Source organism: Penicillium verhagenii, assembly GCF_028828195.1.
Source record: "Penicillium verhagenii strain IBT 33310 chromosome Unknown utg000005l_segment0_segment0, whole genome shotgun sequence".
NCBI lineage: Eukaryota > Fungi > Ascomycota > Eurotiomycetes > Eurotiales > Aspergillaceae > Penicillium > Penicillium verhagenii.
In genome coordinates this window covers 2466074-2479793 of record NW_026643169.1, presented here as the reverse complement: position 1 = coordinate 2479793, position 13720 = coordinate 2466074, and the positions used below count along the sequence as shown (strand labels likewise).

At 45.8% G+C, this 13720-nt stretch overlaps 2 protein-coding genes across 2 annotated transcripts; both read right to left on the bottom strand.

Moving 5' to 3' along the window:
- Window positions 1-5738: 5738 nt before the first annotated feature.
- Window positions 5739-6749, bottom strand: N7466_004448 (uncharacterized protein; the record flags this gene model as incomplete). Its single annotated transcript, XM_057163845.1, has 1 exon — window positions 5739-6749. The coding sequence occupies one exon, from the start codon at window positions 6747-6749 to the stop codon at window positions 5739-5741; it is 1011 nt and encodes a 336-aa protein (XP_057022526.1).
- Window positions 6750-11088: 4339 nt separating this feature from the next.
- N7466_004447 (uncharacterized protein) lies at window positions 11089-11427 on the bottom strand (the record flags this gene model as incomplete). Its single annotated transcript, XM_057163844.1, has 1 exon — window positions 11089-11427. One exon carries the CDS (start codon window positions 11425-11427, stop codon window positions 11089-11091), a length of 339 nt encoding a protein of 112 aa, XP_057022525.1.
- Between the last annotated feature and the right edge of the window lie 2293 nt (window positions 11428-13720).

Genomic DNA, 13720 nt, shown 5'->3' with positions numbered 1-13720 from the left:
AAATAACGAGGCTCAGCTGAAGGGTAAATTGACAAATTTGCCAAATTTCACTAAGGTCCACATGCAAGACCGTTTGTAGCTTGGTTGGTCCACTTGTCCACCCATTCTGTCCACTAAAACCTCCCTCAACTATCCACAAATTTAACGAGATTGCTCCATAGTCAACTTATTCCTGCATAGTAAGCAAGCCATAAGCTGCATATTCAATCTGGGTAGCACATCATGTTACGGTGTACAAGGTTGACCAAAGTGGATTGGGCCTTTAAGAGCCCAAAACGCCGTAGGATCCACGGCGGCGCTAAGTATCCGTGGTCCGAAGATCATTATTAGGGTTTGGGCTTCTCCATGGCTTTTTCCTCTCTTTCTCTTCTTTCCAAGGCCCTTTTCTTCTTGTTTTTCCTTGTTTTTCTGGCATGATTCAGTCAAAGTACCCGATTGTACCCGATAAATCCTCTTTCTTTTCTCAAATCAAAATTTTTCCAACTCCACAAAAGACTAGCATTGTTTGATCATGAATTCGAGCCCTGTCTATAAACCGAGTTATCCGTGGAGGTACCGAGTGCAGTCTGGATTGGTAGCATAGAACCAAACAATGGAGTCTTTATTCCAGCGAGGACTAGTCAACTGGTAAGTCGAATAGCAAGAAATTGAAAGACCAGAGGTTAAAATAGGGTCTGGAACCTCGCTCACACCCCTTCCTCAATTAATCAATCTGACACTGCCCACGTTTGACCACTCAAAGTAAATACTGGGAACTTCACTGGGCAGGAGTAGACACCCGGCCTTTAGGTATCTGGGCCACTTCCCGAACTAACCAAAGCCTCTGTTGCCATGTTTCCATGGATCGGGCTTAGTGTTATGAGAAAGACTCATGGGAACCGTCGTATAATCCGAACGTTATACGCTATCGCTCTCAACGGTTTCCAACATTTCCCATAACAAGGTCTTTTCCTTTTCCTTTGAACCTTGAAACGCGCATACATGTATAGGGCAAACTTTATCGAGAACACCAAGTCAAGTAGATGCTGGATCGGGATACGACGTATCATAGAGTAAAACACAATATTTCCTTAGGCCATAAAACATCTGCTCATGAGTAGCACCCGCTTGGAATTGCAGTAATCAACTGGATTACATGATCCAAGCTGTCTTGAATGGCCATACCTGCCGAATGCCCAGATGGCCTGGAAGCATATTGGTACAGCGAATATGGAAAATCTATCTATCCGTCAACTGCTGGCACTTTCGAACTGACAAAATGCATATTGCTACGAATTGCCCACACAGCCAAGGGGAAACAACAAAAAAGGAAACTCCCGGATGGGAAGGGAACCTTCAAGGATAACCGTCGAAATGGAAGACATCCTATTGCATTACGCCCGATCTAACTTGAAAGGGTAGAGCCGTTTATCTTGCAGCTGAAATGGCTGAATCGTGGCTTTGCTTACCTGTGATTGGACGGGTCCTCTCCGCGCACTGCCTATAGTAGAGATTCGCTTAGTCGTGGCGTAATGATTTATTGCCATTTCCCCCACACATTGCCAGCACTACGGAAAACCCATAAATCACCCGATGACTTGTTTGGTAGAGACTACGTTCGAGGCTAAAGGAGAGATCAAAAGGAGACAATCTTTGTTAGGAAATGGGTGAAAGAAGGAAGGAAGGATGGAAGGGAGGAAGAATGGAAGGAAGGAAGGAAGCGAAGAGAATAAGAAAAAGAGAGAAGGAACGAGACTAAATAAGCCAAGGTACAGATAGTATGTGATGACAGAAAGGGGAAGCACATACTCGGATAATGCTCCTAAGGAGAAAGAAAGGGGCCCCCAGGGCTGCTCAACACGACTAAGCGACTGTTGTATGGGCAATGCGCGTGAAGGGCGTCCAATCGTAGCGCAGCAATGTCACGACTCAGCGATACCAGTGGCGACTAAGCGACTCTCTAGTATGGGCAGCGCGTAAAGAGAACGTCTAACCACAGCGCAACAATGTCACACCTTAGCGATACTAGTAGTGAGTCATAACTAAGTAACTCTCTAGTATAGGCAGCGCGCGATTAGACATCCAACCATAGCGCAACAATATCACGACTTAGCGATACCGCAATAATATCATAACTTAGCGATACTGTAATAATATCATGACTTAGTAGTGATACTAGTCACAACTAAGTGACTCTCTAGTATGGGCAGCGCGCAAAGTGGACGTCCAACCATAGCGCAACAATATCACGACTTAGCGATACCGCAATAATATCATAACTTAGCGATACTGTAATAATATCATGACTTAGTAGTGATACTAGTCACAACTAAGTGACTCTCTAGTATGGGCAGCGCGCAAAGTGGACGTCCAACCACAGCGCAACAATGTCACGACTCAGCGATGCCAGTGTCAACGACTAAGCAACTCTCTAGTATAAGCAGCGTGCAGAGAGGACGTCCAATCACGGTCCAGAAATCCCGCAACTGAGCGACTCTCTAATAGCCAGTATTGCCTCCCCTTCCAAATTCATTCGAATTTAGTCTCGCAATCTTCCTCCATCCCATCGCTGATTCAAAAGGTCCACCATTTCCAGATGAGAAATGATTGTCCAAGACCAGCTGCGCTTGACTGTAGACGAGCAGGCTATCTCGGCAATGTTTGTCCAGAAAGTATTAGAGAGAAAGCAAGGTTTGCCTAACGGCGGAAATTTTATTTCCACTGACTGCCCTCTATTTTCAAAACAGGTCCCATTCCATTAGCCTCACCAGCTTGAACACTCCTGCCACCTACCTTACCAAAAAGCTGCCGCTGCTTCACCCCAGGCTGCAGGAGCCAAATTCCTACTCGTTAATCAGAGACTGGTATCTCAAGAACTGGACAGCCTCAAAAAACCAACGTGACCTTCCATAACGCCACCGTGCCACCGATTTTCTCAACAGGGATGTCTATGCTGACTCTTGTGGCTGACCTCAGCAATGCATTCCCGAGCGTAATACTCACATGAAGAGAAAAAGAAAAAGAAAGGAAAAAAACTATTCAGCAACCAAGAAGCTCCTCTTTCTGCCACATAAATTTCCAACTTGTGCCGTCATGCCACCACAACAGAGCAGCGCCAACCTCTACTGGGACGTACTAGCCTACCCACTGGCGAAAATCGCTGCAGCAGATGGCTGGATGACCGTATCTTCAATTTAAATGAGCCCAGCACCGGTTCAAGTTGTGTGTTCATCGCGTCTGGTGGTGTGGGAGATTTTATGGCGCTGGCGCATCAATAACATGAAGAGAGCAAGCCCCACATGCATTGTCATCATTTGTTCCGGGCGGCCCCGCAGGCGACGCAGATCTTCGGAAAGTGGGCCCATGAGATCCTAAGGTTTGCGGGGACGAGCGACTGCCGACCACCATCGAGTGCTCAATTTGCCCGGGCACGAGGATTGGAGATGTAATTGTTGGAAGAGAAGGACTCGGTCTTGCGGAGGATAATAAGGTGCCGTGAGTGAATGAGGAAGAAAGGACGAGGTCATCAAGTTTTTGATTTCCATAGGGGATCAATCGAATTTTTAGAGTACCTGGACATGCACATGGACCCCATATGACATGCAGGGGAGATGGCCTAGTGTCATGCAAAATGACGTCCATAGTGGCTTGGTTTCGTTCAAGCGCATACAAGGGCGCATATTTAAGTGGTCAGGTGGAACATAAAGTACGATTCCTGAGGCCCGCCCCAAAAGGCACCCCTGGTTGCACGTGGACCCTTCCATTTCTCTACTTGTTTCAAAATGGAGAATGGCACCTGAGAAACCGAGCACAAGGAGCGATAAGCTGACCGTCGTGACGAGCTAGTCCTAGCCGTGAACTACTGTACCACCGTGTTGCAAATCGGATAGCCACTTAGGGTCAAACTACATACGGAAATTTCTGAGTATCTCAATCGAATAATGCATCATATCAAATCCTCGGTTCTTTTGTTGATTGTTTTTCTAGAGGTCAGAAAACTGGCAAGGATTGAGTTGTTACACGTGCCCTCTTCTTAACTCGTGCACAGTGCTGTCAGGTTGTTGTGTAGTAGACCATGTTTCCTGTTCATTCATACCAGTTAGATAAATTACTAGCATTGAATATCAATTCAAATGTTAACTATCAACACTTACCTACTTTTCTTGCTCCGGAGCAGGGTTCACTCATCAATGAAAAGACACAGGTGAGTTGTACCCGGTAAGCCAGAAAAGGCTACATGCATCCATGTGGCTTATTTCAATGTTAGGTACTTCCTCAGGTATCCTTCTCCTGGCTACTCGAGAGTCTAACATCCAACAATCTTCAATGCTGTCTTGGCAGATTTGTTGATGTGAGTTTTGTACATGCCTATCATTTATTTCCCTTATGTACTTGAATCCTAGAAGATGTTTCCCCACATTTCGAGTCTCACTGAGCCGGTATATTCTCGTACCCCGGCGATCTTGGGAGAAAACATTAAATGACCAGAGTATCTAACTGAAGCCTTCCGTACCACTATTGTAATACCAAACTATCACTAGGATCGAAAAGATACAACGCTAGCAACAAAAATTTCAAGGGGATGGGTATAAGAAGCTCACCAGGACATCGCGTTTTATGATCCCATAACGATAATTCATCCAATCTTGTCAGTCAACATTAAACAATCATTCAAATTCTTTCCAAGTCTCAATATGCAATCTTTCACTCTTGCTAGCTTCCTCTTCCTGGCCAGCCTAGCTTCAGCAACCGAAACTGACACTGGACCGGTACTGTGATATGACTCAATACACCGTGACTCTTCGCATTTCTGATTGTTTCTAGATTAAACTTGGGCATCCGTGTAAGATGGATGGTAGTGCTGGTATCTATGAAAGCAAATTCCGTATGGTAAGTCTTGAATCCAACAAGCCAAAATTTTGAGCGGCAGCCGACTGAGGTGGTTTAATATGATAGCAATACTCTGGCAACACTTGGGGAGTGTGCCAGAACCGATAGATGTAAATTATACCAGGGACTTGAGAAGTGGCTGTTGAGAAAAAAGGCAGTTGTCTATTTAGCCCTTCATTCACTGGTGATAAGAGCATCCTCCAATGAATGTTTTTACGACAATGGTCCTTTGAAGGTTGATTGTGGAAGGAAAATTTACTACAACCTGGGTTTCTATAGCTACTATTAGTAGTCTTAACACATTCGCTGAATTTAAAATAAGTGATTTCTATCCCTCTTTCTTGGAAATTTGTCCGGAATAAAACATGTACCATCCTCTTAGGCACTTGATCAGCAAACAGCAAAAATACTTGAATGCATCCAGGAGATGTCATTTCAGCAGCTCGTCTTCTTCCTCTTACCTTTCCATGTGCTATGGAACTACTGGAGACATACCGCCTATCAGCCTTTGGTGTTCATATAGATTGGAAATCTTTTAAAAAGAATTTGTAGTTTCGCTATGTACTAATAGTAAATATGAAATGGAAGATTTTGAATATTTTTTTTAGCAGCTCAGGGTTATATTTCAACTTAAGTTCTGCTCTAGAGCATTCGCCTAGTAACATTAAGAATAAAAATAAATAAATGAAGGAGAAGACTGGAGAATAGTCACAGATCTTCAAAGGGTCATGAAAGAAAGCACCGTTCCAGGTGTCCCAATATATGCACAAGAAATTGTTGTGGGGGGGTATTCACAAAGCTTCCAAAAACGCTATCCATTGCTGCGTAAAACAAAAGCCCACAACTAGATAAGCAGCAACTTATCTAATTTAAAGGTTCTGGCCAACGGTGGCAACAACGGAGCCAATGGAGGCACCGGTGGCGGAGAGGCCGAGACCAGCAACCAAGGAGGCAACCTCGGGGGAAAGCTGGATGAGGAGAGCGGAGCCGTCCTTGTTGACAACCTTGAGGAGGTTCTCGACGGGGCCGGAGATGTCAACAAGGAGGTCACCAACGTTGGCAGCGGTCTTGACAACCTCACCGGCGGGGACACCGACGGAGGGGAGACCAAGGCCAGAGACGAGAGAAGCAACCTCGGGGGAGAGCTTGATGAGCAGCTGCTTGGCGTTGGGGCCGGTGACAGTCAGGATCTCCTTAACCTCGGGGGCGAGGTCACCGACGATCTGGTTGCGCTTCTTGAGGGAGGTACCGACGGTAGCGAGGACCTCACCGACGGGGACACCAACGGTGGGGAGACCGAGACCAGAGACGAGAGCAGCAACCTCGGGGGAGAGGGAGACGAGGAGAGCACCAACATCAGCACCGACAACGGTGACGAGACCGTCGACGTAGGGGCCGAGACCGGTAACAAGGTCACCGAGCTCGCTGGCGGAGGCAACGATGGAGCCGAGGGGGACACCGAGGGCACCAAGACCCAGGGAAGAGACCAAGGTGGTAACCTCGGGGCTCAGCTCGATGAGCAGGGGCTTGAGGTCAGTGCCAGTGATGGTGAGAACGTTGTTCAGCTGGGGACCGAGGTTCTGGACGATGTGGCCGTCCTGAACAGCGGGGGTGCTGGAGGCAGCGGAGGAGGAGGGAACCTTGAGCAGCTTGCTCAGGTCACCGACGCTGGAGACAACGGGGAGGTTCTCCAAGTCGAGCTCCTTGGTGACATCACCGAGCTTGAGGACATCGGCAATACCGTCAAGACCCTGGATCTTAGTCAAGTCGCCAACGATGTCGGTGAGACCGGCGAGGGAGCCAAGGCCGGTGGTGGGGGTAGGGGCAGCGAGAGTGCTGGCGGCCAGAGTGGCCAAGATGGTGGCGAAAGTGGTCTTCATGATGAAATTAGGTTTAAAAGAATGACTAGAGTCGGATTGACTAATGAGTGACTTGTGTGAGAGTGTGAAGAGAAGAAAGGAAAGTTTAAGAGCAGAAGCTTGCTGTATTTATACAGAGTAGATCGGGATGATCTATGAGATCCCAATGAAAACTTTCTCCTGGCCCAATTAACCAGGCGGGTCAGTATCAAGCGCTAGAGCCCAGCGCCTCAAAATTTACAAAGTTTACTCCGTGCAGAAGATTTGAAATCCAGGTATGAGAAACCAGGTGGACCTTGGATGGATACACATCTCCATCGTGTCAAACTTAATACGGAAGCATGGCCCCGACATAATCCCAAACAAGGTCCTATTGTGGATTCACAACAGAATCCCCCCTTGAAGCCATCATCATAGTTTTGCAGAGCAATTCACTGACATCAGGTTGATTTCCAGGTTTCTTAAAAATTTCAGGTTTTATGCTGAGCTCAACAATGACCGATAAGTCCGCATCGTCATCATCTACGTCCTTGGAGTAGCCGAACTAGTAATTTCGGACTAGTAGCCTTATCATCTGCACTTAACCGCCGCATCAGATCAGCAAAAATCGATCAAACATCAAACTATTGCAACCAAAACAGGCAATTGATGTGTAGAGTATGTAGATATCAAAACAAGCCGGACATCCCCGGAAGTCCGCAATGCAGTGATGGCGTTTTCCCATAAATTAAGATCTGCAGGTACCCTTTGAGAGGTGGATAAGGGGCTAACGCGGAACCCACTTATCATACACCGTGGCTGTTCAAGTCTGAGCTTAGATGGGCCATGTGGTCCCAGAAGACCGAATACCTCCGCGCTACTAGTCAATAACGCTGCAGATCCCTTTTCTTTCACAAGGGGCCGTTAAAGCCGGTTGGAAGTTGACTGTTAGGCTGCACCCTTTTAAGTCGGCGCCTCAGGGGCAAGACAGATCACGTCATATATCTGGTATTTGAAACCCCTATCTACAATTTTTATTTTCTTTCTCTTCCTACAGCAGCTTGAGCTACATAGCAGAGTTATAAAGACAAAAGTACAACCTAAAAGGGGGCACCAAAACAAACTGCCGGATTTCCTCCCAAGGTTTGTCGAGAAAAAGGCAAAACACTGTGAGATGGAGGATCAGGCCAATGGGATATCCTGATTTCCCAAATAAAGCCCCGTAGTGGGGCTTGATTGGGGGATCCACTAGCCCATTCTGGTTAAACAGCTTCTGGTTAACATTTGGAAAAGTCCGGATCAGCCAATCAGGACTTTATCCCAGTCGCATTATACGCTTTATACCTTCCCTCAACGTGGGCTGCTCGTGGGTGGCGTTCTAGAACGAGGGGTTCAATGGTAGATCCCGATGACTTGGCACCAAACCCTGAAAAACGGAAATTCGCTTTATTCTTCCCAGCTTGGCAGTCTAAAGCAAGCCACAATCGGCAAATGATTTCTACGATCGATTATGGGTGCCACTTGCATCATCGGATACTTACGGAATTACAGAGTAGGTTGAAGAACAAAGAGAGAGGAGTTGTCAATTCCCACGCAACAACCATATGTAGCCTCCTTATAGAGTTGACGTGTTCTGTGGAGAGTATGGAGCAAAAATGGCGCTTAACGTTCACAAATCCTACAAATAGTGCACAAAAATTTCATTAGGTTGTATGCAGGTAACCGAAATCTACTTAGCATGGAGTATTTTCTGTCCACCGACTCTCAAATCACTGAGCAGTGTCATCACCTTCATTTCTTCATTTTTCCGCCACAATTCCGGAAATTCCCCGTCAGCGCTGATCCAACGCCCGATCTAAGCAGAGCGACAATCCTCATTTCTGTGAACCCTGAGATCCATATCAGCTTATCTTGGCGAATGTTTACTAATGAGGCCAAGAAAGTAAGCAATTTTGCCATTCAAAGCTGGATCGTAATGTCGATTGAGTTTGGCTAGTGAATAACTTAACTCTGGTTCCTTCCCAACAAGAACGTCGGAAAGACTCACGATGTCTGATCAGATCGCCATCGCCCCACATCTCAGCTCATTTCCGTGACTGAAAGGTCCCACCAGCTAATGTTTGGGTCAGGGACGAACTGATTCTCTCCGCCGGCGATCCTAAGTAGCTTGAGGCGGAGCTCGTAAATTTTCCCATGGGTTGAGGCGGTCTTGGCTCCCGCCATCGAAAAGCCCCCCAAGTACGGAGTGTGGAGATGGTCAAACTTGGGTCGATTGGGTAAAATTTCAATAGATGAAAAGGTAAAAAGTAAATAGTGTAAACAGTACCCTAGTTCTGAGAATTTGGTCTTGGTTATGTACGGGATATAATTAGTAGAATTATAAACAAAGAATCAAACATCATGGGATGATTGTAAGCAGAGGCAAATGAAACAAAATAGAGCCCCAGAGCCCCAGAGCATTCACCCCACCATGGACGAAGGGAGATTGCTATACTCCATCGGATGCATAATCCGTAAACCAAAACAATGATTGGAAATTTCAAATCCCATCTAGCCCCATATAACATCCCAGAAGCTTCTGGACTGGGGTCTGAGCCCCAATGGACCAAGAAGCGCCTCCCCGAATCCCGATACATCCGGGCTCGATTGCCTTACTCCGTGCATCCATGGATACAGATCAGATCTGCTCTAATTGTCTAAAATTTACGCCTCTACTGTTGGTCTGTGTGGAATGTCTAAGACATTCATTTCTACCAAGTAAGAGAATAGTAACAACCACATATCATTGTCATATGTAATGTATCCGGGAATCACGGCACGTCGATATCAACTTCAAACCTTGAAAAGACCTTCTCGGAGAAAAGACGGGACGTTTAGGTCAAAATTGGCTTTGAGGCTTACCACTAGTCTTCAAGGGCTTGGTTACTCCCACAGAAACTCGTGTTCAGGATCGTGGCTTCCTGTCAGGTCAAGCCTCGAAAAGCTACTGACCCCGAAGGCTTGCGCCAAGTCAACTCAACATTTTCTTCCTCAAATCAACCTAGGTATCAAATTGGGGTATGTTGGTTTATGAAGCCGTCTTTGAAGCCTTCGTAGCTAAGTTGGAATTTGAAGACGAGACTTGAACGACTTATTGAGTTTGCAATATAGCGACAATAGGAATAAACTCTATCACAAATATTCAATAATAGTTAAATCATAAATGGAATCTCTGGAGCCTCTGGATTGGAAGAATTTCATTCTATAAACTCGGAAATTTGAAAATGTGCTCACGTGTAAGGTTGTGCGCACTGGATTTCGCGCGTAACCTTACAATCCACAATCCACACACCCTTCTGTTCTTCAAGTTTCCATTACTCTTCCCTTTCTCTCACGTTCTTGAATCTGTTCTTTCTTTTGTTGCCCCCTTCATCTGCTGTCACTTTCTCCAGTGGTCAATAATTTCATCCTTTTGCTGCCTGTGTATCAGCACTTCTCTGTCCCTCTCGGGTTTCCCCTTCTACAATGAACGAAGTGAATTGGATTACATCTGATATGGCAGATGTTCGTTTCCATCCCCTGACACGAGCTCTGATTCCTTGTGAGCATTTCCCGCTACCTTCCTTCTTTTCACGGCAGCTGCAGAAAATTATTTGTCAACTCCAAGATTAGGTATGATGTTAATGAGATCATTCAGCAACTCAGTAGGTCGAGACATCAAAGATATGACAATTTCCTCAAATTCTGTGCACCATTGTTCAGATAACAAGCAAGCCCCTAAAGTTGACAGCACACATACCCTGAACTCTTGGGAAGCAAAATCTCCCCATCATCTGACCCTCCAAGATCTCAAGCGCCAACTTCTGATTCCTTTTCCCCCGTTGTGCAATCTTGGAAGATAGCATGGCCACTTCCACCGGAGTTAACCAGTCGTGTTGTGTCACTTCTCTTGCCAAACTGCTGACCCATACAAACAGAAAGTTCGAATTGGTTCAATAATCATACTTAAGTTCATCGCCGCTGGCAGGCCAGTGTCGAGAAGCGGAGTTGACAAATGAATACAGGGACTCTGTCTAGTCTAAATGGATCAGTTGGAAATACAACAAACCCATCTTCGGGTTGATGCCCCGGGCAAATTCGAGAGACGTGGGGCTGTGCATACTCTCACAACAGAGGATTTATCGGAGAGACTGTAGATCGAGGAGGCTGGCTCATGCGCTAGTCTGGCTCCTCGATCTTCTTCTTCTACATACATCCAACCATTCAGGGTTGGAACTTGCCCTGGTGTTGGGGATCACATGATTCCTCGCATGCGTAGGCCTGAGAATGGTTGCTACACTTGAGAGTAATTCGAAGAAGCAATCTATTCAAAGGCCGACTCCCATATTCTGTTATTCGGAGGTCAAAGCTCCGCCGGTATCATTGCTGTGAGCATGAGGTAGAGTTCCGTGATTACAGACTCAATGGCAACTCGGAAGTAGCCTGGATATTCTCCATCTGCGGGTGGACTGGCATGATCGAATGATACGTCCGATGCATATACCCACGGCATGTCGGTTGTTATAGAGTCTATCGCAACTGAATTGGCAACCAAGCACATATCAGTGTCCTTAAGTCCCGCGGGGATACCTCCATTCTCCTCGTGGTAGCCATAGTATGCCCTATGGCGATGATCAGCACTTGAGTATAAGGTCAGAGCCGCGAAGGATAGAGGTAGAGTCTTACTGCAGGGTCTGCTCATTAGTGGAACCAGCTATGTCCTCTTCTTCGTAGATTTGTGTGAGGCATTTGTCTTCGATTTCTTTCCCCTGCTAGTTTTCTCCAGCGGCACGTCAGTAATGCGCGTGAACTCTTTTTGCCGCTGCCGCCAGCGTTCTTCTTCTGAGTAATTGGTCCGAAATAAGATAAATCCAAAACCATCGAATCCTCCTCTTTCTACTACCTCCACTACTGTATCGTCGGGCTCTTCAAAAAGCAACAGCCCAGGGGCAGGTGGCAGGCCGCGCTCTGCCCGAACTTTTCGTCGATGTTCGCTGTGAATTGCACGGCCAATCAATGACTAATTGTACTGGAACATTTTCAACGGGAATCAACTTGTCGTCAATCTCATGTAGTCTCTATATGTATGAGAATCTAGCTCTAGTACTTCAAATGTTGTACAGAAAAATCACCAAATCTTTGCAGTACTTACTTCCTCTGGTATTTGGTGCAGCTCATCGACTGTTGCTGTTTGAAGTCGCTCCAGAGCCCATCCTGGCGGTCAATAGGATATTTGAGGTGCTTGTGTGCTGAGACATGGGGAGTGCTGATTCTATGAATATAAGAGGAGAAGGGGAACGAAGTTCAATGTTAGAAAGAGAGAAGGAAAAGAGCGTTGGAGACCTGACCGGCATCATGGGCTGTACAGAGTAACAGCGAAACGTTAAGAGTAGAATGCCAGGGTCCGTGCAATCTACCGATAATTAGCGCATTCGGCCTAAAGAAGAGGTTCTGAACATACATATGTATAAAAGCAAGGGCATAGCTAGTAGCTACCTAGGTTTCAACATAGGTATGGGTCAACTGGTAGGAATCCATTTCATAGTCAAATTAGGCAAGAATTAAAAGGAAACAAGCATTTCTTCTATCATCTGCCAGAAGCTCTAGCTTGGTAGCAATTGAAGAATTGCAAATACAGATGGTCAAATGCTAGTACATAAGGATGTAAAAATATTGATTTTGTCTTCGCCAGGCTGACATTTGCCCAGGTGGAGGAGGCACCAAAACGTCCATCTACCTGACCATTTGGCCGATATCTCCAGCCATTTGGTCCATACTTTCATCTCGGATTTCTAGTCTAACACGGACAGTCAGTTTACCGCATACATAGTTGTGACTGGCTGGCTATAAAATCTTTCCAGGCACTTGAACTCCTTCCATGCATGTGATTGTTTCAAGACCTTATGCACATTATTGTTGACCCCCTCTATATATGTGGAATGCAGACTGCACATGTGTTAGGCTATGCGCGAAATTTTTGAAAGTATTTGCACAGTTTGTTTCAGTTTGTACTATGTGTCTATTATGGGTTGTAAGTTGTGAGTTTGTGAGGCTATGCGCGAAATTTAAGCATTTGATCAGTTTGCTCAGTTTGCTTGATTGCCCACACACCATTACTTCATGTGTGCAAGAGCTCTCCTGGATCAGTCCGACTGTGAATGTCATATGTACAGACCACTTGTCTCTATTATCAGGTTGGGGATTCGCCTGAATACATGTGCAGTGTTGCGGTTGCTAAATCTGCCTGGGCGTTCAAAACCTCTTCTAGCACAGAAGTCTTCCATTTATCTCTCGTTCAGCCGTTCAGCCGATCATGTTGATGGGTGCGCTTATCCTCTTCCTAGGCCTAGGAGACCGTTCGGCAGTATCAGACACTACCGAAGCGACAGTATTCTCTAAGGTGTTCACTCTTTTCATTAGTTGGGCAATTTGAGCCGAAGATGGTGGCGGTACAGTACAGATCTGTATGTACAGTATGGATCAATTGTAGATTGTGAGGCTATGCGCGAAATTCCAATATTTGCTCAGTTTGTTTCAGTTTGCCCTATTTGTATGTGTATTGAAGATTGTGAGGCAACACGCGAAATTCAAGTGTTTAGTCAATTTGCTCAGTTTGCTTCGTTTGCCCTGTATGTATAGTATGGGTTATAGATGTGAGGCTATGCGCGAAAAAGTATTTGCTCAATTTGCTCAATTTGTTCAGTTTGCTCAGTTTGCTGAGTGTTCCAATATTTGCCATTTTTGATATTTATTTATAGCCTCAAAACTCAGGAATACATGTACAAATACATATTACGGAGATTTCGGGTCAGTACTGATAGTATGCCTCCAACGGCTGTGGAGATATCAAGGTTGGTCATTCAAGGCTGTGAAGGTGCCCAGCGATTTCGGAGTCCTTGAATCTTGGAAAACTGCAAATGTTTTCAAATGTTGGAACGCTGTCTCACATGACCAAGAGATAGATGGTTGACTCCGATGGGCCATGGGCCATAGCA